The sequence below is a fragment of the Acomys minous genome (assembly GCF_964271855.1).
Source record: "Acomys minous genome assembly, chromosome: 6".
Taxonomy (NCBI): Eukaryota; Metazoa; Chordata; class Mammalia; order Rodentia; family Muridae; genus Acomys; species Acomys minous.
This window is the reverse complement of record NC_140487.1, coordinates 108,532,118-108,557,052: the sequence shown is the minus strand read 5'-3', so window position 1 is coordinate 108,557,052 and position 24,935 is coordinate 108,532,118. Positions and strand designations below refer to the sequence as shown.

General features: G+C 46.4%; 1 protein-coding gene and 1 long non-coding RNA gene across 5 annotated transcripts in view; both read left to right on the top strand.

The window, feature by feature from the left end:
* Positions 1-24,935, top strand: part of LOC311600619 — a 212,562-nt gene that overhangs the window by 78,295 nt on the left and 109,332 nt on the right. The window lies entirely within an intron of this gene.
* Positions 12-24,843, top strand: FAM76A (family with sequence similarity 76 member A). 4 transcript variants are annotated; one of them, XM_084785616.1, is made up of 10 exons: positions 12-320; positions 1,669-1,733; positions 3,639-3,693; positions 4,976-5,128; positions 8,004-8,161; positions 11,039-11,125; positions 18,065-18,200; positions 21,652-21,753; positions 22,750-22,878; positions 23,813-24,843. In XM_084785616.1, the coding sequence occupies exons 1-9, from the start codon at positions 240-242 to the stop codon at positions 22,834-22,836; spliced, it is 924 nt and encodes a 307-aa protein (XP_084641742.1). In that variant the 5' UTR covers positions 12-239; the 3' UTR covers positions 22,837-22,878; positions 23,813-24,843. The 4 variants fall into 4 exon arrangements, 3 of the variants coding, with proteins under 3 accessions (XP_084641742.1, XP_084641743.1, XP_084641741.1); XR_014779960.1 differs by having other exon boundaries at positions 14-320; positions 22,750-23,628; XM_084785615.1 differs by having other exon boundaries at positions 14-320; positions 22,750-24,843.

Below are 24,935 nucleotides of genomic sequence, written 5' to 3'. Positions count from 1 at the left end.
CCCAGACCGAATCAGAGCGGTCGGGACCTCCACGTTCCGCCCCCTCCCGCTTGATCGACGTCCGCGCGAACCAGCGAACGGCCTCTGGGCACCAGAGAGCCCGCCCCCGCGCCCGCGGCCCGCCCTCGCCCGCCCTCCCCAGCCCGCGGCCGCCCGCCGCCGCCAGGTTGTGCCTGAGACTGTCAGATAAAGCGGCGGGCCGGCGGGCGGGGCGGCGGTGAGCACGGCCCGGGCCGGACATGGCGGCGCTCTACGCCTGCACCAAGTGCCACCAGCGCTTCCCTTTCGAGGCGCTGTCTCAGGGGCAGCAGCTGTGCAAGGTGCGCGGGCTGGGGCGGCGGCCGGGAGCTGGGGACGCTCCGGGCGCGGCTTGGAACTCTCGGTCCTTTGAGGACTCCTGCCGGGGTCCCCGCGGGCAGGGTGTGGCCGGCCGCCGCTCCTCGGAGGAGCGGCGCACGGCTACCTAGGGGACTGCAGGGCACGTGGGGGAGCCCCTGGCCGAGTCCAGGCCCTGGCAGCCGGCGTGTCCCGGTGCTTAGCAACGGCGGGGGTTTCTACTCGGACCTGGTGAGGTCGCGGGAGGGGACGGCGAGTCTCCTGTTTGTCCCCGACTGGCCCTCCCGGAAGATTCCCTTGACCATCTTCTCTCCTACCCTGGTCACCCTGGGTGCAGAATGAAGGCCCAGGGACCCCCCTGTCCCGGCTGAGATTGAGCCTCGGAGTCAGGTGCCGCCTGTGAGGAGTATTTCGGACTCGGACACTTTATGGGCGCTTTTCAGCTAATCTCTCAGAGTCGGAGGTGGCAAGGCTTTATTAAGGAAAATGAAAAAAGTATCCAAATGTAGGCCTTGGAGCACATAAAACAAATGTCTTTAGCACCTAGTTGGTAGCCTTCTGCTTTGCCCTAACCATTTTTTAACCCCTGAAATGCCAGCGTTTTTATTTGTTCCTTTGTCCCACTTTGTCTATTGCAGCGAATGTAGGTAGCAACAATTAAGTCACCAAGCTCATGTGAAATTGCCTTTGTCAAATTATCAGCTGTTTCAGAATGTGTGTCCAGTGTGTGTAGCACACATATGAATACGCCCACATCTTTTCCTTCAACCACTGAGTCTGAAACAGTGTTTGAGTGCCCCTATAGACATAAAAACTATTTTTTTTTTGAGACAGGGTCTTCTCACTTGTAGCTCTGGCTGTCCTGGAACTCTGAGGGAGAAAGCTGACTGCCTCTGCCTCCCAAGTGCATGGATTAAAGTCCGGTGCTGCTATGCCGAGTCTAAGACTGTGTGATTATTACTGTTGTTTCAGGAAGTTCTGTAAATAAATAAAAGGGCTTTAATGTGTTGGCTTCATTTCACAAATAATCCTTGTGATCCCACAATGGCAGACCTGGGCTTTAAGGACTCTAGATTGTCTAACCTCTTAGAGTTTATTCGTGCATATATTTGTTTTACAATTTGTGAGTAGTTCATACAAATTCCTACTCCCACACCAACAGCAGGGAAGTGATGCAGGTATTACAGTGGAGGAAAATAAGATCCAGAGAGGTACGTGACTCACTCACGCACAGTGGCTGTGCCGGAAGTCCTCAGTACCCTGGTCTGCTCCTTCCTCCGAAGGCTGCTTCCACTTCCCAGTGCCTTTTCAAACACTGTCCTTTCCTTTCAGGAATGCCGGATTGCTCACCCTGTTGTGAAGTGCACCTACTGCAGGACTGAGTACCAGCAGGAGAGGTAGAGTTCTGGTTGGCCATGAAAGAGGTTTTCGTTTTCCTTGCTGCTTTATATACAGGTTTCTTTGTTTGTTTTGAAGACTATAGCCCAGTCTCGGTTTGAGACAGTCCTTATCTTCAACTTCCCTAGGTCTGGGATTAAAAGTGTGAGCCACCACAGTTGACTTGAGGAGTGTAAATGACGCTGGGCGTGGTGGGTCACATCTTTAATACCCACAATCCTGTTGGCTAGAGAGATGGCTAAGAGCACGCACTGCTCCTCCAGAGGACCAGACAACTCGAGACTTCTCCTATCAGATTTCTGACAACCAGTAAATCCAGTTCCAGGGGCTCCAACTCCTCTGGCCTCTGTGGGCAGCTGCCTAGACATGGACATACCTAGAGAACACATTAAAATAATAGTAACATTAAAAAGAATATGCCAGGGCCGGGCATGGTGGCACATGCCTTTAATCCCAGCACTCAAGAGGCAGAGGTAGGTGAATCTGTGAGTTTGAGGCCAGCCTGGTCTACAAAGCAAGTCCAGACCAAGGCTACACAGAGAAATCCTGTCTGAGGGAGGGGTGAGAGAGGAATATGCCGGGCATTGTGGCTCAGGTCTTTAATCCTGGTACTCAGGAGGGATAGGCCGGAAGATCTCTAAGTTCAAGGCCAGCCTTGTCAACATAGCCAGGTCCAGGACAGCCAGGACTATCTGTATATGTAGAGAGACTCTGTCCTTTTTTTTTTTTTTTGGTTGGTTTTTTTGAAACAGGGTTCCTCTGTAGCTCTGGCTGTCCTGAAACAGATCTGCCTCTGACCCTGAGTACTGGCATTAATGGCTTGTCCCACTAAACTGGTTACTTAGGCTTTATTTATTTATTTTGGTTTTTTGAGACAGGGTCTCTCTGTGTTAGTCTTGGCTGTCCTGGACTCACTTTGTAGACCAGGCTGGCCTTGAACTCACAGTGATCCACTAGCCTCTGCCTCCTGAGTGCTGGGATTAAAGGTGGGCGCCACCACACCCGACTACTTAGGCTTTATATGAAGATGAATTTTCCGTAAACAGCTTGCTTAGTTCAAGCATTTTAGTCATATCCTGACTTTAGATCTTTACAAGGCAAAGGAAGTGTTTGTTTTGGTCAGTGGCTAACTTAGAGGAATCACAGATACTAAGTATCCACAGCATCTGTGTCTGATTTCCCTGTGGAACAGAGTGTAGAGTAAGATAGTGTGGTTAGTCTCATGTCTCAGACACACACACCTTATTCCTCACCTTCAATTTCCCAGATATTCAACTGAAGCCAAGAGAATTAACTTTCCTCGATTTTGTTTCAGTTTAATACCATATTCTGAGGGCATTTTCTATCCATGATAGTTTTATTTAGGGATACTTAAAGATATCATAGTTGGGGCTGGAGAGATGGCTCAGCGGTTAAGAGCACTGACTGCTCTTCCAAAGGACCCGGGTTCAATTCCCAGCACCATATGGCAGCTCACAACTGTCTGTAACTCCAAGATCTGACACCTTCACGAAGATATACATGAAGGCAAGACACTGATGCACATAAAATAAAAATAAATTATTTAAAAAAAAAGTCATAATTTAACTGGGCATGGTTGGCTCACATCTGTAGTCCTAGTTCAGGAGGCAAAAATCGTAGGCCACAACTGTTCTCAACTGCACAGTGAGTTTGAGGCCAGATTGGGCTATAGGAGTGAAGCGCCAGCCCTGGGGTGGAGGCTGGGGGTGTCCTGACTGAAGCAGTTGAGTCTCCATTTACACCAGGCTGTTACTACTAGTTACTAACTGTCCAGACTCTACGTCAGCTGACCCCTAGCACCTTAGCAAGGACAACTTCCGTGGACCTTATAGAAACATTTTCAGATGTTCTAACACTCCTGTGTTTTGTTTTTTCTTTAACAGCAAAACCAATACAATATGCAAGAAGTGTGCTCAGAATGTGCAGTTGTACGGAACGGTAAGGAGGATTCCTTTGCACTAAAAACCAAAGGAGTGAGTTGTAGGTCTTAGAACTTAGCCTTCCGGGGCTAGAGCAAAGGCTCGTGGCTTCAGAGTGCTTGTTGCTCGCAGGACCACGGGGAGTTGCTGCCAACCATCTGTAACTCCATTTCCAGGGGATCTGATGCCCCCTTCTGCCATCTGCAGACAGTGTACTCGTGTAATGCACACATAGACATGCAAGTACCCACACATACAAATAAAACATTTCAAAACCATATATATATATATATATATTTATAATGTATGTATTTCCTTCCTTTGAATTCCATCCCCTTCTCTTCTCTCTCCCTGCCTTTTGAAGTACTTGTTTACTGTCACAGCATGCATATGAAGGTCAGAGGTCAGGTCTTTGGACTTAGTTCTCTCCTTCCTTCCTGAGTCCTAGGATTGGGAAGCACCTTTGCTTACTGAGCTATCTCTGGTTGGTTTTTTTGTGGTTTGTTTTATTTTGAGTCAGGGTCTCAGTCTGTGGCCCTGGCTGTTATGGACTCGCTTTATAGACCAGGCTAGCCTCAAACTCACAGAGATCCATCCGTGTCTGCCTCCTGAGTGCTGGGGTTAAAGACATTCACTACCTGTTTGGCCTGTTTTGTTCTGAGACAGTATCTCATGTGGCCAAGTTGGCCTCAGACTCAACTGTGTCCTGTGGAGTTTTTGTTGAAGTCTCATCATGAACACTAGTGGGTTTCGGTTATTTGGGTTTTGTTTTGTTTGTTTGTTTGGTTGGTTGGTTTTTGGTTTTTTGGAGACAGGGTTTCTCTGTGTAGCTCTGGCTATCCTGGACTCACTTTGTAGACCAGGCTGGCCTCCACTCTCAGAGATCTGCCTGCCTCTGCCTCCCAAGAGCTGGGATTACAGGTGTGTGCTGCCACGCCCACCTATAAGGGATGTTACTAGTGCTAAGAATTCAGCTTCAGTTGAGCACTGTAGGAGCAAACGCATGATGTTGGGAGCACATGTTTAGCATGCATCCTGGACTACAATGTAGGAGTTATTACTGTTAAAAGTGAAGTAAGCCAGGCGTGGTGGCGCACGCCTTTAGTCCCAACGCTCGGGAGGCAGAGGCAGGCGGATCACTGTGAGTTCCAGGCCAGCCTGGTCTACAAAGCGAGTCTAGGACAGCCAAGGCTACACAGAGAGACCCTGTCTCAAAAAAGACAAAACAAAAAAATAAAAATTTAAAAAATGTGGGCAAGTAGTTTATGATATACTTACTTGATCTTTTTTCCCCCTTTAAGCCTAAACCTTGTCAGTATTGCAACATAATTGCGGCATTTATTGGGAATAAATGCCAGCGCTGCACGAATTCAGAGAAGAAGTATGGCCCCCCGTATTCCTGTGAGCAGTGCAAGCAGCAGTGTGCATTTGACAGGAAAGATGATCGAAAGAAGGTAAATTGCTGCATCTTTATTCTTCTTCCTCTTCCTCCTCCTCTTTCTTTTTTTGGTGGTGGGGGTGGGAGGGTTAAATTGGGCCCATATCAGTTGGGTTTAATTCTGAGATCCTTTCCTGCTTCTGTTACTGACTTTGAAGAATTAGGCCTTGTTTGTTTGTTTGTTTCTTTTTTCTTTATTTGTCAGACTGTTTAGACTTGGATCATACTATTCTTCTCTCTCTGCTTGAAACCCTCTGATGGCTTCCATTCCTGCCTGCCAGGTGTTACCCAACACGCAGTTTCCTCCTGTCTTCTTGGCTCATCTGTGACCATGCTGACCACCTCCTCTCTCTTTTTTTTTTCCTTGGTTTTTCGAGCCAGGGTTTCTCTGTGTGGCCTTAACTATCCTGGACTTGCTTTGTAGACCAGGCTGGCCTCGAATATATGCCTGCCTCTGACTCCCGAGTGCTGGGATTAAAGGCATGTGCCACCACCGCCTGGCCTGACCACCTCTCAATCCCTAGGGATCCCAGCTTCTTTCCCTTTTTGTACCAGATGTTCTTTGCTTTTATGCAGCCTTTTCCAGAAAGTTCTGATCGGTTTCTTTGGTCTTAATTTGGATGACACCTTTTTAAAGAGACTTTTGGGGACGGGTGGGACGATGACACACGACACTCAGGAGAGGAGGTGAGACAGGGCCTCATATAGCCTACGCTGGCTTTGAACTGCTTGTATAGTTAGGAAGACTTTGAATTCCTGATCCTCTTGCCTCTGCCTCCCCAAGTGCTTTTTTTTTTCTTTGCTGACACGGCTCTCACTGTGCAGCTCTGGATGGCCTGGAACTCTCTGTTCTGGCTGGCCTTGAACTCAGAGCTGTCTGCCTACTTCTGCCTCTTGAGTGCTGGTGTTAAGGCTGGAGCCACCACACTTGGCTTTTGTTTGTTCTTGAGATAAAGTTTCTTGTAACCCAGCTAGCCTTGGACTCAATAAATAACATTGGCCTGAATTAGTCCTCTTGGCTGTACCTTCTGAGTGCTGGGATTATAAGCATGTATCACTATACTGAGATAAAATTTTTTAATTCAATTTTTATTTTTTATTTAAAAGTATTTTAAATAGATGCATTTAATCCCAGCACTTGGGAGGCAGAGGCCTGCCTGGTGTACAAAACGAGTCCAGGACAGCCAGGGCTACACAGAGAAACCCTGGGCAGGGGATCGCATGCCTTTAATCCCAGCACTCTGGAGGCAGAGACCGGCATATGACTGTGAGTTCGAGGCCAGCCTGGTCTACAAAGCGAGTTCAGGATAGACAAGGCTACACAAAAAAACCCTGTTTCAAAAAAAAAAAAATTTTTTTTTTTTAAATTAGGCTAGGCAGTGGTGGAGTACACCTTTAATCCCAGCACTCAGGAGGCAAGAGGTAGGTGAATCGCTGAGTTTGAGACCAGCCTTGTTTATAGAATGAGTTCCAACACAGCCAGAGCTACACAGAGAAACCCTGTCTCAGAAAAAACAAAACATTTAAACTAAAAGATGCTTGCATCCTTCCCCTTTTCCTTTTCCCCCCTTCAGCCTCTCCCATATCCCCTCCTGCCTTCCTCCCCCTCAAGTTTCAGGCCTCTTCTTTGTTACTGTTACAAGTATACTTATAAATACAACAACCTGCTCAGTCCATTTTGTGTTATTTTTATGTATATGATTTCAGAACTGACCACGTGGTATTGGATAACCAGTTAGCTGGTCATCCTTGGTGGACATTATTTCTCCTGCTCTCAGCATTCCTTAGTTATCTGTAGTCTAGGTAGATTTCTTTTTTTGTTTGTTTGTTTGTTTGTTTTTCTGAGACAGGGTTTCTCTGTGTAGCATTGGCTGTCCTAGACTCGCTTTGTAGAACAGGCTAGCCTGGAACACATGGAGATCTGCCTGCATCTGTCTTCTGAGTGCTGGGATTAAAAGCATGCGCCACCACCACTCAGCTTTGAGACATATCTTAACCTGACTTGGAACTCACTTTTGTAACGCAGCCCGGCCTGAACCACCACACCTGTCTTGAGTTTTGTTTGTATTTATTTATTTATTTATTTATTTTAAGATAGGGTTTCCCTTTACTTTTTAAGCAGAGTTAAAGGGGTTTTGAAACAGGGTTTCTCTGTGTCACGTTGGCTGTCTCTGGACTCTCTTTGTAGACCACACTGGCATCGAACTCAAAGAGATCCGCCTGCCTCTGCCTCCTAAGTGCTGGGATTAAATTTGTGTGCCACCACGCCCAGCTGAGTTAGAGTTTAATAAGAAAAGGTGTTGGGGCTTGGAGAGATGGCTCAGGGGTTAAGAATTCAGGCTGCTCTTAGGGAGGACCTGGATTCAGTTCCTGGCACCCTTGTGAAAGCTCTCAGCCACCTGTAACTCCAAAGGCACCAGCCATGCATGTGATATAGAGAGCACCCACATACATAAAATAAGATACATCTAAAACATTATTTTAAAGGTGTTAGGCCAGGTATGGTGGCATATGTCTTTAATCCCAGCACAGAGGAGGAGGAAGCGGCAGGAGGATCTCCGTGGACTACATAGTGAGTTTTTGGAGAGCCAGGGATACTTGGTGAGACCTATCTGAAAAGAAAAAAAAAGTTTCTCCGCGTAGAACTCATTCTGTAGATCAGGTTGTCCTCAGACTCAGATCCGCCTGCCTCTGCCTCCTGAGTGCTGGAATCAAAGCACGAGGATGAGTTGATTTTTATGTGTGTGGCACCGCATTAAGTGGCTTAAGTACACTGTCACTGAGTCCACTGTGACTTGCCCCAGGTTCACACTGCTCGGTTCTAGCTGCCCGAGCTCGTGGTCTCAGCACTCGGCCTCACCGCCTCCTCCACATCTTGTCTCATCATCCAGGTAGATGGGAAACTGCTGTGCTGGCTGTGCACACTGTCCTACAAGCGCGTCCTTCAGAAGACCAAAGAGCAAAGGAAGCACCTGAGCAGCTCTTCTCGAGCCAGCCATCAGGAGAAGGAGCAGTTCAGCCGCCTGAGTAGTGGCAGCCATTACAACAGGTAACCCCAGAGGACCGCGGAGGGCAGTTGCTGCGTTTCTGTAGCCAGTTGAGGGTGCCATGTCAGACAGGCTTTCCTGTTGTTACCAGCCTGTAAGGAGTCTCTTGCTTGCCATATTTTATAGTTCCTGTGTCTCCAGGGCCAAGGAGGTTTCTCTATCATGTCTTTGAGGTCTGTGGAACTTCTAAGTGCAGTTCTGAACTTTATCATGCATAGTCTCTTAGGAATTGGACATTTTGTTTTCTGGCTAGGGACAGCATTTTAAATATATATTTGGACAAATAGTTGAAAGATACTCTACATGTTCAGGGTGGGAGCCAATCCAAAGATGTCCTTTTGATGGCTGAAGCTCCGTTTTAGAGTATATACATAACATTGAGAATTGAGGCTTTGGGTTTAATCCTTCTGTAGCAAGTTTTCTCATGGACAGTGAAGAAGAGAACAGTGTTACCTCATGGGGTTGTTGTGAAGGCAAATTACATGGTACGTGAATAGCAGTGTGTTTCCTAATGACAGTATTGGGCGGTTTTAGCTGTTTTTGTTATTACTGTCATTATGGGTTTGTTTGTTCTCTAGGCATTATTAAGTACTCTCATGGGCCAGGGACTCTGCTGGGAACACAGATGAATAAAAACCATGCTGCTCTCAACAGTATGCCTTCTGGTAGAGAAGACAGACTTGTAATCAGATCATTGCAGTCTAATGCGACGGGCACCACTTTAAAAACTTGTCAAGATTCAGGCAGGAAAGGCGGTTTTAATTAACTGCCTAGGAAGTCAGGAAGACTGGCTTAGAGAAGAGCCTGCTGGGACTGCCCCAGATGGATTGGACTTGTCAGAAGAGGATGAGGCAGGGGCATCCTTGTAGAGGGACTAGTGCTTGCAGAGGACTGGAGGACGTGAGACCACACAGAGCCATAGAGGATGTCAGACCATTGTGTTACTGGAAACTGGAGGAGGAGGAACAGACCCTGCACGCCTCACTAGAGGCCAGTGGGCAGCCACTGAGGGTCCATATGAGGGAGGGAGCCAGCCTTTGCTCACAGTAATCACCTTGATTGTAGAGAAGGCACTGAAAAGAAAAGGTGGCCACGGACTGGGAATGCAGCTCAGTGGAGGGTGTGCCTGATGTCTTTATACCTTGCATTCATACCTCTTCTTACTGGGGCTGCTCCTTTCGTGTAATTATAGGTGAGCTTAGAAATATTACAGAAACCTCATCTCAGCCTGGAGGGTGTGGTGCATGCCTGTAACCCTAGCAGAAGGATCAGGAGTTCAAGGCCAACCACAGCTACATAGGAGGTTCTAAGCCAGCCTGAGCTATATGAAACCCTGTCTTACCTGGACATACCCCAACTTCTTCCTCCCTTACCCCCACTACAGCACATACAAAAAACCATCCTGACGTGATATCTTGAGACAGTAAGGAAGTACTTTGTCAGCCGGGCATGGTGGCGCACACCTTTAATCCCAGCACTTGGGAGGCAGAGGCAGGTGGATCTCTGTGATTTTGAGACAGCCTCTTCTACAAAGGGAGTTCCATAACAGGCCAGGGCTGCAGAGAAACACTGTTTTGAAAAGAACCAAAATAAATAAATAATAAAATAGAGGATAGTTCTCAGGTTTCTCATGTGGATGAACAGATAGATTGTAGCTTAAAGAAAAACCAAGAAATGAGAAAGAACTTCAGTTTTTGAAATGCTTTCTTTGAAGTTCTAGCAGAATTGATTATAGTTGAGCCTGGAACTGAGATAATTCAGCCATGAGTCAGTAGCAGTGCGTTAAAAAAAATCACTTAAGCAAGGCATAGTGGCGCACGCCTTTAATCCTAGCACTCAGGAGGCAGAGGCAGGTGGATCTTCATGAGTTCGAGGCCAGCCTGGTCTACAAAGTGAGTCCAGGATGGCCAAGGCTACACAGAGGAAACCCTGTCTCGAAAAAAAACAAAAAACAACAACAACAAAAAAGAGTCTGGCAGTGGTAGTACATGACTTTAATCCCAGCACTCGGGAAGCAGAGGCAGGCGGATCTCTGAATTTGAGATCAGCGTAGTCTACAGAGTGAGTTCTAGGACAGCCAGGGCTACACACAGAGAAACCCTGTCTCAGAAAACAAAAAACAAAAAAAGGGAAAAGAAAAGAAAAAAAACCACTAAGCATGGAAATGATTTTACAGGAGGAGTCCTGCAGCCCCATGCACATTTAATTCAGCAGGATGGCAAGTACCATCTAGTGTGTGCACTGTGGTCCTGTGTCTCACGACTTATGGAGGTGATCCCAGAAAGCGGCTTTCTGTCCCCTGTTAAAGCCATGCTGAGCAATGGATAACTTAAGAGCAGAGACTGAGGGATCAAAACTTCTAAGAGGGACAAGCAGCCACTGGGGTCACAAACTGAAGGAAGGGGTCAAGTAAGTGTAGTGGCTGGGGAGGTGGCCCAGCAGTTAAGAGCACTTCCAGAGGCCCTGGCTTCATTTCCCAGCACCCACAGGGTGGCTACGGTCCTGTAGTTTTTGAGCCTCTGGAAACTGGCTACCTGTGCATCCAAGTATCCAAACCTATAAAACTACCCTGGTAGATTTTACTGATCAAAAATAGTAAGCTGTTGCAGCCAGGCGTGGTAGCGCTCACCTTTAATTCTAGCACTCAGGAAGCAGGCAGGCGGATTGCTGTGAGTTCAAGGCCAGCCTGGCCTATTATTTGAGTCCAGGCCAGCCAAGGCTAACACAGAGAAACCCTGTCTTGAAAAACCAAAACAAGAAAAAAAAAAAAAAGCTGTTGCACAGAACAAATTATTGGTCCATTTGATAGAATTTCCTTGGAGTGTTTTATTAATCTTTGATTTCTAATGTGTGTGTCTCTCTCTTTTTACCATCAAAAGCCAGAAAACACTTTCTACATCTTCAATTCAAAATGAAATCCCAAAGAAAAAGTCCAAGTTTGAGTCAATCACAGCTAACGGAGACAGGTGAGCCAGTTGGAGTATGAGTGCACACACACTGGGGCTGCATATGTAGTTCTTGACTCTACTTGAGGGTATACCCTGCAGGTAGCCAGGGTCCCAAGTGGACCAGCTTTTAGTGCTGTGCCAGTCGCTTTATAATTGATAGATAAGCAGTACTGATAGGCATTTATCAATTGAACATAAGAACTTAGTGGGCATGTTGGCTCATGCTTGTAATCTCAGAATTTGGGAGGCTGAAGCAGGTGGCAGGCCTTGAGTTCAAGGCCAGGCTGAAGTCAATAGATAGTTTCAGGGCACCCTGGATTACACATTGAGAGCCTGACTCAAACAAAACCAAGAGGGTTGGGTGTGATGGCTCACGCCTTTAACCCAGCACTAGGGAAGCGGAGGCGGCTGGCTCTCTGACTTGAAGCCTAGCCAGGCAACATAGTGAGACGCTGTTCAAAAAAATATATTTAGAACTAGTAACTGGATGAACTGCAGTTAAGTTCTTCAGTCCACTAAGGAAGGCTAGTGAGGTGCTGACCGTTCTGTGTGGTCTGTGCCTGTAGCCTCCTCTGGGACGAGGACAGCAGAGGTGGGGTGAAGGAAGGCTGCGTGGCTGTGAGGATGTCCGTGCTTCTTCAGAGCCTTTCTCTGCAGATGCTGGGACAGGCGAGGATGAGGTTCAGTTCAGTGTTGTTTCAGTTTAGTCTGCCTACATGCGTGTTTTCATCCTTGCTCTCCTCTCTCCTCCTCAGCGGTGCTTCCTCTCATGAGCTGCTTTGTCCTAATACCCCGAGCCCGTCTGTGTTGGTGCAGGGGGCTGCTTCCCAGCAGAGCCTTGGAGCCATCCATTTTCCTGTTCCTCCAGGCCCAGGCATCCTGAAGTGAGACCACCTGACACTTCCCCATGGCCTTGGAATCTTCTCCATTCTGAAAACTGGCATTCACAGCTCTCCCTTCCAGCTGGTGTGGCTGTGGGAGCAACCAGCTGAGAGGGCTTCCCAGGGCTGCCTGTTGCTCTCTCTCAGAGTGTAAAGTCTGTGGAGGCTGCTTCTCCTGTTGTTTGTTTCCCTAATCTCAGATCCTAGCCAGGTAGCATCTATTGACACTAGTTTAATTGCTCTTCAGCTTGTGAGCCTTTTTCAGTTTGTACGTGGGAGGAACCATCATGGCAGCTTTCTGGTCCTTCCCCTGCTCTTATGAGCAGCTTGCCTTGCTGTTCTGAAGAAAACAGATGTGTCCATCATCCTTGATGACCCTGTAAAAACTGCTTCAAGGAGCAAACTTTTTGAAACCCTAGAAAGCAGGCCACTAAAGGCCAGACCTGTGCCTTCAGACACATCGCTCCGTCTGCTTACTTACAACCCAGGCTATGTCAGTGGTCCAGGATTGCTCAGCCAGCCCACTCTTGAGCAGCTTTGCCTTTCCCAGCTTGTTTGTTCTTAGGTCCTGCCCTTAGTCTTACTGTCTGTTGCCTTGGGTGCACCAAGCTAAAACCTCAGGCGGGCTGTGCAGATGGCTGAATGCCATCCAGCCACAAGTAAGATTGGATTTCTTGATGGGATACGAGCTAGTCCTTGCCTTAGCTACATGGTCTTTTATTAAGTCCTCCAGAGAAGACTGACAGGCCGTTTTCCCCATACTGTTCTGCTGTGTGTGATAGGAAAGTGCTCTACCATTAGGCTGGACCTCTAGCCTCATCCTAGTTGTAAAAAGTGACTCATTCTTATTTTATGTGTTGTGAAGAGGGGGCTAGAGATGGAGCCTCACTGTACAATGTTGCTTCTCCTGGAACTTAGTATGTAGTCCAAGCTGACCCCAAACTTGAGGGAGTCTTCTTGCCCCAGCCCACTGAATACAGGGTATGCACCCTGTTTATTATATAGTTGGAAATTGTAGATAATTTTTTCTGCTGCTACAGCAATGTTCATTTATAAACACATTCCTTTTGAATGTGTTTAATAATCTAGTCTACTTACTTGGGTTTCTTTTAAACTTAAATTCATAACACAACAGAAAGTACATTTTGTTGTCCCTTCTGTTTTTTGTGGGGTTTTCTGGTTCTTTTACTTTGGAAAAAAGCATCCTAAAGCCAAGCTGTGCTACACACCTGTAATTCCAGCACTCAGGAGGTGGAGACAGGAGAATCAGGAGTTCACGGCCATCCTCAGCTACAGAGGGAGCTCAACTCAGCCTCGAGACAGGAGACACTCTTTCTTTCTTTTTATTTTTTAAATTATTTATTTTTTATTTTATGTGCATTTGTGTTTTGCTTGCATGTATGTCTGTGGGAGGGTGTTATATCTTGGCGTTACAGACAGTTGTGAGCTGCCATGTGGGTGCTTGAACCCAGGTCTTTTGGAAGAGCAGCCAGTGCTCTTAACTGCTGAGCCATCTCTCCAGTCCCTGAGACACTTTTGTTTTGTTTTGTTTTTGCTTTTGTTTTTTGAGACAGGGTCTCTCTGTGTAGCCTTGGCTGCCCTAGACTCACATTGTAGACTAGGCTGGCCTCGAACTCACCGCGATCCACCTGCCTCTGCCTCCTGAGTGCTGGTATTAAAGACATGTACCACCACTGCCTGGCCGAGACACTCTTTAAAAAAAAAAAAAAAAAAAAAACCTAAACTAAAAAAAACCTAAAGAGGCATTTTTACAATTTTTTGATATTCTTTTTTTAATATTCAAACAATACTTTATTTAGAGATATGGAAAACTCAGGAATTTGCCTGTTATCCTTGGGCAGGGGCCACGCTAATCTGTGTATTGCTTGAATTTTAGTGTGTTGCCAAAGCAAGCTTTGCATATACCGTGGTGTGTGTGTGTGTGTGAGTATCCCAGGCTGGTCTCTTTCTCTGTGTAGTGGGGGATGACCTTGAACTTCTGATTGTCCCCTCTCTACCTCCTGAGTTCTGGAACTACAAGCATGGGCCCCTCTGCTGGGTTTATGAAGTACTAGTGATCCACCCAGGGCCTGGTGTGCTAGACAAGCACTCTGTCCACTGAGGTGCATCCCGAGCCCCAAGAATAAATACTCCTATACTTCAGGGGTGGAGCAGCTGCTGAGTAACTGGAGGTGCTTCCTTAGCACTTCTAAAGCCCTTAGTTTCAATTCCAACACTAATTTTTTGGGGGATTTTGTTTCTTTTTTTCAAGACAAGGTTTCTCTGCATAGCTTTGGCTGTCCTGGACTCACTTTTGTAGCCCAGGCTGGCCTCGAACTCACAGCGATCTGCCTGCCTCTGCCTCCCCTAGTGCTGGGATTACAGGTGTGTACCACTGTGCCCTACTCACTAATTTTTTAATTATTTATTTTTATGTGCATTGGTGTTTTGCCTGCACCTATGTCTGTGTGAGAGTGTTAGATGCCCTGGAACTGGAGTTACAGACAGTTGTGAGCTGCCATGTGGATGCTGAGAATTGGCCTTTGGTCCTCTTGTAGGGCAACCAATGCTCTTAACTGCTGAGCCATCCCTCCAGCCCTGACTAATTTTTTCCCCCTAAGACAGGGTCTCTGTGCAGCTCTGGCTGTATTGGGTTCACTTTGTAGATGAGGCTAGCCTCGAACTCACAGCGATCTACTTGCTTCTGCCTCTCTGTGTGTGGGGATTACAGGCGTACACCAATGATTAAAGGTGTGCACCAATGCACTTGGCTTAATTTATTTTATTTTTTTATTTTTCGAGACAGGGTTTCTCTTGTGTAGTTCTGGCTGTCCTATAGTAGCTTTGTAGATCAGGCTGGCCTCAAATTTACAGAGATCCACTTGCTTCTGTCTCCCTGAGTGCTGGGATTAAAGGTTTATCCCACCACACCCGACAATTTTTTTGTTTTTGTTTTTGTTTTTCGAGACAGGTTTCTCTATGTTATCTTGGCTGTCTTGGACTCGCTTTGTAGACTAGGCTGGCCTTAAACCCACAGAGATCCGCCTGCTTCTGCCTCCCCAGTGCTGGGATTAAAGGCGTGTATCATCATGCCCAACTGACATTTTTTTTTTTTAATTTATGGTTGTACTCTGTAAATGCTATTCCTGTGTCATCCTTATGTTGCTTCATGTCAGTTTTATGTTGGTCTTACACTGCCATAGTCTCCTGTATAATATGGAGGCATGTTTGAGTCTCTCTCTCTCTCTTTCTCTCTCATTTGAGACAGGGTTTCACTGGAACTTTCTATTACATTGATAAGCATTACAATAGATTTTAGCCAAGAGGCTAAGAAGCAGTATTGGAACTTCCTGTGGAGACCCAGGCTTGGAACTCAGGCATCTGCCTGCCTCCATCTCTGCCCCCCAAGGGATCAGGGCCCAGCCTCCCCTCTTACTCATTGTTTTTTAGCTTTCCACATGGTGGACAGAACATGTTATCTTAGCTTTCTTTGATGCTTTGATACTTACATGGGATTTTATTTATTTTTCATTAGTCTGCAGAATTCACAGCCCCTGCTCAATATTTTCTAATTCACTAGTTAAAATTGTGGCAAAGACTTTATGGTTTCAGAAATATATGAATTAGACAGTATTCCTTCCTTAAGAAAATGCCCCACTAACTCTTTAATCGCACTGCTAAGTGTTCCGTGGGCAGTCCAGAAGCCAACTCAGCAGTGAGTGGCAGCTAGGCACCTACGGTTTGTCATTTCCAATTTTATTTATTTATTTTTATGTTTATTTATATGAGTGTTTTATTTGCATGTATAACAGAAGAAGGCATCAAATCCCATTACAGATGGTCATGAGCCACCATGTGGTTGCTGGGAATTAAACTCAGGACCTCTGGAAGAACAGACAGTGCTCATGACTGCTAAGCCATCTCTCCAGCCCCCGTTTCCAATTTTAATTTTCTTTTTCTTTTCCTCTGCCCTTGAGCTGTGCCTGTAGTATTGGGCTGTCTTGTGGACTTTGATGATGGGCTCAGGACCAGTGTGCTGTGTCACTACAGCCCTGTTTTGATTCATCCAAGGAAAGTCGTTGTCTTAAGAGTGGATGTGTATAGCACAGGTGGCCTTGAATTTCCAGTCTCCTTGCCTCATCCTCTTAGTACAGAACTTGTTCTTGTTTTAAAAGCTTTCAGATGGGCAGGAAATGTCCTGGAGAAGCAGTAAGGTCCTTGTGTGTGGAGGTATTTGGAGAGGCCAGCTTTCTGCCTTGCTGTCTAGTTGTTGCTTTTCATTTCTACTGCTGACTAAGCTAGGATCCAGAGAGAGAGGGGGGCCAGACCCTGATACAGGGCACACTGGGCTGCAGTTGTAGGCAATTGAGTAATTCCTGAGACTGGTGCGGAAGCTCGGTGGTAGAGAGCTCTCCTCTAGTGCGTGAGGAGAGTTCATACCAATAGCAGCAGCAACGAAGTGATCTCATAAGCAGGGAGAGCAGAGCATTTGGCGCTTTGGGGGACAATGAAAAGTTATATTGTGTCAGGCAGTATTCTGTGCCCTTGTTTGCAGTAGTTAAGAGTTTAAATAGATAGTGATGGGGTGAGGGAAGACATGTTCTGGTGGGTATTGAAACAGATGCAACGAAACCTGTAGCTGTGAACCTGGAGGAGACCGATGGTACTTACCCGGAGTGCTGGTGTGATCGCTCTGCACTGGCTCTTGCTCATCGTGCCCGTGTGCACAGGCTTCCTCCAATGCTTCATGTGCATGGGGTGGGGCAGCACTGCTCCCAGTGGTGGGTGTCTCCCAGTCCCAGCCAGAGGACCATTTGACTTGCTGACTGTGAGGAAGCATGTGCAGTAGAAAGGCTTGCTGCTTGCAGTTTCTTCTTGTGTAGAGAAGTACAGCACATTAGCTGCTATGAAAGATCAGGAAAGAGCCAGGCATGGTGGGGCACTCCTGTAATCACAGTACTTAGGGAGGCAGGGGCAGGTGGGTTGCTGTGAGTTCTAGCCAGCCTGGTCTACAAAGTGAGTCCAGGATAGCAAGGCTACCCAGAGAACCCCTGTCTCAAAAAAAACAAAACAAATTCAGGAAAGAGCAAATGCAGAGGGCCTGTGACTTGTTGCTCATTGACAAAGGGTTAGGATCAGTATCCTGATTTGTATATTGCTTTAAAGATTCTTTGGTTATTCTCTGGAGAAAGATAAATGGCCTTTTGACAGTGACTGTGTCTAAGAGGCACCTCTGACACCATTGAAAATTTTGCGTCCTCACCCACTAAACTTGCTATTGTGCACTCAGAAAAGCTTCTGCCTATAATTTCAGGGCCTTTCAGATTCTCTGAAATGGGAGAAGTTAGGAGGGTCTGCTAAAAGGACACGAGAGTCACCTGTACTTTAACAAAGTGGAGAGTTGTGGAAAGCATGTGATATGGCTGGAGTTTGCCACCACAGCATTCTTTTTGTTGTTGTTGTTGTTTGAGACAAGGCCAGCTCAGACTGTCCCCAGACTCATAGTCGTCCTCCTGCCTCCGCATGCTTAATATTGAAATTACTGGCTGTCATTGCAGAACAGAAGCTAGCCTCCTTCCTGTGCATCCTGTCTTTTTAGGGGAAACTGGCTGTTTCCAGTGGTGGTGGGGGTATATTTTCATAGGAGCTGAACCTCATGACAAGACTTTAGGGCTGAGCATGTGCTCAAACTTGACAGTTTCTCCAGGGTTCTAGGAAAGTTCTCTAATCACAAACAGGCTGTGTCGGCAGTAATGCCCCGGAGAGCTGTAAGGAGCCTGCAGCACTTCCCTTGGCTTTGGGATGTGGTGTCTACTTTGGTTCCATATGAGAGGTTGTGGGGTTGTGGTTTGGGTTGGCATCATTTTCTGATGACCACCTTTCCTGTGCAGTACAGGTCCTGCAGACACCGGTGAGTGTGATGTGGATGGAGCAATATGCTTGATGACAGGAATTCAGAGCGTTACTGAAGCCCCTGAGTTTACTGTCATGTGACCTGGAGTTAAGGACCGGACCTTAAGTAGAGGAAAGTTTCTCCATTCAAATTAAGAAATTTCCCTCTCTGTTCTCTATCCAGCTTTTCCCCAGACCTGGCTCTGGATTCCCCAGGCACTGACCACTTTGTCATCATTGCCCAGCTGAAGGAGGAGGTGGCCACTCTGAAGAAGATGCTACATCAAAAGGACCAGATGATCTTAGAGAAAGAGAAGAAGGTACGGCTTCACCACTCGCGGCTGGAGTACCCTTCTTGATGACTCTTTAGTTTTGTTTGTTTTAGTCCTGACTATCCTAAAACGTTTATAGACCAGACTGGCCTTGAACTCAGAGATCCTGCTGCTTCCTGCTCCCGAGTGCTGGCTACATCTGTTGTATTTTGTTTTAAAGGGAGGAAGGGCTTATTTTTACTAATAGTTGGAGGGGATTATCTGTGGCAGGGAAGGCAGGAGATGAAGGCATGATGGCAGGAGTGTGAGCCCAGCTGAGCACAGTGTACTTATTTATTTTCTAATTTATTTATTTTATGTGTATGGGTGTTTTACCTATGTATGTCTGCACCGTGGGCAAGCAGTGCCCTCAGAGGCCAGAGAGGGGGTCAGATCATCTAGAGCGGCAGTTACAGGTGGTTGTGAGCCACCATGTGAGGGCTGAGAATCTAACCTAGATCCTCTTCAAAAGCAACAAATGCTCTCAACCACGGAGCCATCTCTCTAGCCTCTGTTTTGGTTTTTAAGTTTATTATGTTTTTATTCTGTGTATGGATATAGAGACTGGCTAGGTAGGTGTGCATGCATGTGGAGGTCAGAGAACAAGTTGCAGGAGTCATCTCCTACTATGTGGCTCCTGGGGACCAAACTTAGGTCATTGGCTTTGGTGGCAAGCATCTGTACCCACTGAACCACCTTTGACCCTTGTCCTGTTTTGTTTTGCTTTTATTTTGGTTTTTCAAGACAGGGTTTCTCTGTGTAGCCTTGGCTGTCCTGGACTCGCTTTGTAGACCAGGGTGGCCTCGAACTCACAGCGATCTGCCTGCCTCTGCCCCCCGAGCGCTGGTGTTAAAGGCGTGCGCCACCACGGCCGGCCTTGTTCTGTTTTTTGAGACAGTCTTGCAGTACAGGCCTCACTTCTTGGAAGGGTAGACCAGGCTGCACTTGAACCGTGGCAGTCCTGCTTTTGCCTCTGCAGTAATAGGATTACAGGTCCCTGCTAGGCCTGCATAGCGATCAGGCTGGCCTGGAATTTATATGCAGTTCAGGATGACTTTGGACTTCTGGTCTTCTGTTTCTCTAGTTCCGGATTATAGGCATGTACCCCCATGCCTGGTTTAAATTTTGTAGACGTTTCTTGTGCAGTTTTCAGGGCATCCTAGAGACTCAAACCAAGGCTTTGTGTCTGTTAGGCAAGCACATAACCACTTCGCATCCCCAGTTCTTGGCTTTTTTTGTTTGTTTGTTTTTTGTTTTTCAAGACAGAGTTTCTCTATGTTATCTTAGCCATCCTGGACTCGCTTTGTAGACCAGGCTGGCCTCGAACTCACAGCGATCCACCTGCCTCTGCCTCCCAAGTGCTGAGATTACAGGCGTGTACCACCATACCCGGCTCATCCCCAGTTCTTAATACCAGTCTTTTTTCTTCTCTGCCATGTGACCAACAGACACATTTCTTGGACCAGATGAGAATGGCCCAGGTGGACTTCTGTACAGTAGGGACCAGATGAGCGCTTCCTTCTTCCTTGCTGAACCAGAGACTTGAAAAGAGCAAGGCAAATATTGCTTGTGTCCGTAGCTTTCAAGACCAAGATCACATTACCCGGTTAGGAGACTGTTTTTGCTGTATTAAGCCTGCCTATCTGTAGCTCCATCTACGGCTACTCTGAAGTCATCAGCCAGTGAGATAACAGCTCTTGATGGCATCTTTGTTATGTCCGTCCATACTGTTTCCTTTATTTGAATGCCGTTCTCTTCCCTTCCATACCTCAGCTCAGTTTACCAATCCCAGTCTGCTCTAGCTGCCCTTCCCTGAACTAACAGTCAGTAGACACGAGATGGACTTTAGCTCAGTGTTAACATTGTGGGTCCTGTTGGCTGTTTAAAGATTATTTATTTTATGTATATGAGTGCTTTATCTGCATGTACATCTACACGCCAGCATAGGGCATCAGATCTCACTACAGATGGTTGTGAGCCACCATGTGGTTGTGGGGAATTGAACTGAAGAACAGCCAGTGCTCTTAACCACTGAGCCATCTCTCCAACCCCTTCTTGGCCTTAACCTCTTAAATCTCAGGGTATTATAAAGATAGACCAGAATATGAGTTAATTTTTAGCTTTGGCTGACCTGGACTCACTTTGTAGACCAGGCTGGCCTCAAACTACAGAGATCTGCCTGCCTCTGCCTCCGGAGTGCTGGGGTTAAAGGTGTGCACAACCACACCTCGAGTTAAGTTTTTAAAATAATAGTGCCAGCAAGATGGCTCAACAGGTATACATGTTTGCCATCGAACCAAATGGCCTGAGTTTGATCTCCAGGATCTACATGGTAGAGAGAGTTCTGACGTCTGTTGCACACACACCGACACACATCTAAGTTGTAAGGAACTGTAACTTACAAATGTTTTTAATAAACAAAATAATAGGTGCATTGAGGTGGCTCAGTTGGTAAAATGCTGCCTTCGAAGCCTGGCAGCCTAAATTGGATCTCTGGAACTGATGTAAAGGTGAAAGGAGAGAATCAACTCCATGTAGCTATGCTCTGACCTCCAGGTACGTGCTGTGTGCCCAAACACATGATACACACGGAGCATGGGGTAAAAATAGGGATAGAGTAATACATGCAGAGTGAAATAGTGAACAGCTTTCTGAACCTAGCAGCAGTGATTATTCTCAAAAGTCCTCAAACACAGCCAACTTGTAAGTGAGGGTTGGTGACTCTGTCAAATCTTCTTTTTGTTTTTGTTTTTGTTTGTTTGTTTGTTTGTTTGTTTTTGTTTTTCAAGACAGGGTCTCTCTGTGTAGCCTTGGCTGTCCTGCAGCACTCACTTTGTAGACCAGGCTGGCCTTGAACTCAACAGTGATCTGCCTGCCTCCCGAGTGCTGGGATTAAAGGCATGCACCACCATCGCCTGGTGACTCTGTCACATCTTAAAAGGAATTGGTAGTTTCAGTATGTAAAAGTTTTTGGTATGTGTGTTCTGTTTGTTTTTGAGACAGCCTACCTTGGCCTTGAACTCAAGGGAGTCCTCCTGCCGTGGCCCAGATTGCTGAGGAGATGACACTTTTGCAGCACCATCCTGAGCAGCTGAAGTGTTGCTCGGAGTCGGGGAGGTGCTGTGCAGCTATAACATCTATAACGCATCTCCACCGTACAGCTTACAAACAGACCAGAAGAACTTAGGAGGCTGAGGCAGGAGGATTCTTGACGCTAGATTTTGAAGATAGCCTGGGTGATGAAACCTAAAATAAGGAAGAAAGAGGGAAGGGAGAGAGGTGGTGACTCAGGAGTTTATGACTCTTCAGCCTTAAGGAAAGGGTGCTGTGTGGCTCTGCTGACGCGTGGATGTGCAGGACAACCCTGGCTTCCAGTGAATTGCAAGACTGTTTAGATTTGAGACCAGGACCTTTACCATTATCAAGGAGTTCCTTCAGTCACTGTGGTACTTTCCTTCAGATTACAGAACTGAAGGCTGATTTTCAGTACCAGGAGTCTCAGACACGGGCCAAAATGAACCAAATGGAGAAAACCCACAAGGAGGTCACAGAACAACTGCAGGTGCGTGTGTGGTGACCGATGTGCTCTCAACTGTGTTCAATAGCCGTCCCTTAGATTTCTTTTTCTCCAAGTACTGAGTTCACAAACTCCCTTTAGATGTCTTTTGTTGTTTTATTTTCTCAAAAACTGGAATTAACAAAAATGTTATTTGCTGGGAGATGGTGTCTCAGGAAGCAGAGGCAAGGGGATCTCTGCGAATTTGAGGCCAGCCTGGTCTACAGGGAGAGTTCTAAGATAGTCAGGGCTACACAGAGAAACCCTGTCTCGAAAAACCAAACCAAACAAACAAAACCAAACAAACCAAATGTGTTCTTTGATTTCCTTTATACACCAGATATGAGTGCAGCTGTCGGAATTATAGATCTGCTTACCCTGCTTGTTAAGGCATTGTGGTGTGGTTTTGTAACAGTAGTCCCCAAGAGAACACCAATGTCCCTCTACTGGACCCTTCCTTCAAGTCCCAGAAATTCCTGCTGATCCCTTCTTAAGACTACTTCCTGCCTCTTGGTGTTCCTCCATTTTCATCTTGCTCTTAGCTCTTAGCATTGTTGTTTGTTTGTTTGTTTGGTTTTTTTTTTTCCGAGACGGGGTTTCCCTGTGTAGCCTTGGCTGTCCTGGACTCACTTTGTAGTCCAGGCTGGCCTTGAACTCACAGCGATCCACCTGCCTCTGCTTCCCAAGTGCTGGGAATTAAAGGCGTGTGCCACCACTTCCCGGCTGCATTGTTATTTATTTTTGTGTTGTGTTGTGTTGTTTTTCGAGGCAGGGTTTCTCTGTGTAGCGTTGATTGTCCTGGAACTCCCTTTGTAGACCAGGCTGGCCTCGAACTCACAGAGATCTGCCTGCCTCTGCCCGAGTGTTGGGATTAAAGGTGCACTTGCTGCCACCACTGCCACCGCCACCACCACTGGCTACCATTACCACTACCCATTAAACTTATTCTGCATTGAAAAACTTACTGTCGTTGCACTGATTTTTTATTTTTATTATTTTTAGGCCAAAAATCGAGAGCTTCTGAAGCAGGCAGCTGCTTTGTCCAAGAGCAAGAAGTCTGAGAAGTCAGGGACCATAACGTCTCCATGAAGACCACAAGAAGGCTCCCAGCAACCACGGCCCACGCTCGGGGTCAGGCTTGGTGACCTGGCTGTTCTCTGGGAATTGTGCTTTCTTACAAAATCTCTATTTTCTTACTGTTACCCTTCTTTGTGCAAATGTAGTGGACTGAGTGGAAACACCTGGTTTATGCCACATTATGGCTGCATGCTGAGCGTTTGGGGTTTCAGACCTGCTCCGCTGCCTCCTGCTCTATCTCCTCTGCTCCCCCATGCTCCATTCCCCCCCCCCCCCCCAGTGGTCACTACCCAGTGTTGCTGAGTTCCTGTCTACCCTCACACCTGCTTTCCCCGTGAGCAAGCAGTCTGTCATCAACTGCATCACTGCCACCCTCTGAACTTTGAAAACTGCCACCTTGAGACTTCGTGCAGTGAGGGAGGCTGTCTCTTGCCAATAAACCTTTTGCTTCAGGGTATACTCTTGGGTTTTTTCCAGGTATATTGACATTTGTACTATGTATAGACAGAGTTTTATTTATTTTTTAAAAAGGAAGCCTTTTCTTGATAAAGGGATGATGGTAGCCTAGCTAGTTCTTGTAAGAATGATGCCTCTTCAAAAAAAAGAAGCAAAAAAAAAAAAAAAAAAATCCCATCCTGTTGCTAGCATTTAGTAAAAGAACCCAATCTTTTCTTTCTTGTTACCTTAGAGTCTTGATGCTAAGGTAAATGTTGGAAGCAGAAGTGTGGAGCTAAGTGCCTTTTGGAGGATTCTGTGGAAGAGCAATTGAGGAACCTTGCAGAGATTTGACCAGTCTGTCTTTAAGTAAGGGCAGAAAGAATGGTTGTCCAGGTTGTACTGGACACTTCCCTATTCTAGCTAACCCCCCCCCCTTTTACATAATTTTAAATTCCCACACTGCCACTTCTTTTTTAAAAACATACCTGTTTCTTGCTTATGTCAGCTGTCATACCAGGTTGTTATCAGGATACATTTTTGTTTTTAACAGGAGCGGATTCAAGTAGGAGAAGATTTGGACTACCTGTGCGTTTTCGAGGGTTGGTATGGGTTGCTTTGGTGCGGGCTGTGTGATGGAAGAAATCTCACTGTACCTTCCTCCCTCTTCTCACCTCATCCCGTGTGTTCCCTGATCTCAGCGGGAGCAGCTGGGCCTGCTGAGTGTGCCCTTCTCCCCACTCACCCAAAAAGCACGTGGACAGGAACAGGTTCCTGTGAGGAACTGCACTCTTCCATCCTTGTGAAAGAAGCTAGAGATGGGTAGTGTGTGCTGGGACAAGGGACAAACCCTGGAACGAGTGCAGGTGGTGCTGTAGTTAGAGCTGACCATGAGGCAGGTGACATCTGTACCACATCCACCATTGGAACAGTCCAGTGCACTTGCTCACCTGCTCTGTAGTTTGGATTGCGTTCCCGAAGATACTGGAGCAACAGCTGAACATGGCCTTGAGTGGCTCTTTCTGGCAGGACACGAAGGACTGTGGTGTTAATGCATCACTGTGGTAGGGAATACAATTTTCCCTTCTGAGCAGGGAAAACTGCCGTGCTAAGTCATTTTGTAACTTTTTGAGAAACTTTTAGGTAAAGATAAACTATCATACTTTTTTTTCAGATCCATTTGTTCTTGGCTGTGGGGAAAAGATAGTTGAGAAAGAATGACAGCCATGATCCCTTAAACAAAAAGTGAGACTGAGAAGTTGCGGGCATGGAGTGTGACAGCATACAAGCGCTCAGTTAGTTTTATACTAAACCTTTTTTAAGGTCTTAGCATTTAATATCCAGCAAACCTGCATATTTTCTAAACTACCATGAGATCCTGAAAGATAAAAGAGGAAACCTCAGTCTTGAAGTGTTGATTTGTTAAAAAATCATGACAACATTTTACCATGAAATTGAGTAACTTTTGGTAACACCTTCCGTTTATTTGTATGTTTGTAATAATGGACATTTTAAAACATAGAATGTTTTGGTTTGTACAGACTTTGACAAATGTGTGTTAATAAAAATTCATATTGACTCAGATGAATATTTTGACTCAGTTGCTGGGCTCTGTCTGTCTCCCTCCTCCCCTCTCTCTCCCTTGCTTTCCTTTCCCATCTCTCCTTTTTTTGGCT

Bases quoted from the DNA above. Each gene is read 5' to 3' on its own strand.
- FAM76A (XM_084785616.1), top strand. From the start codon at position 240: ATGGCGGCGCTCTACGCCTGCACCAAGTGCCACCAGCGCTTCCCTTTC. The intron at 321-1,668 runs GTGCGCGGGCTG...CTTTCCTTTCAG, and splicing joins AGGGGCAGCAGCTGTGCAAG to GAATGCCGGATTGCTCACCC. The intron at 3,694-4,975 runs GTAAGGAGGATT...TCCCCCTTTAAG, and splicing joins ATGTGCAGTTGTACGGAACG to CCTAAACCTTGTCAGTATTG.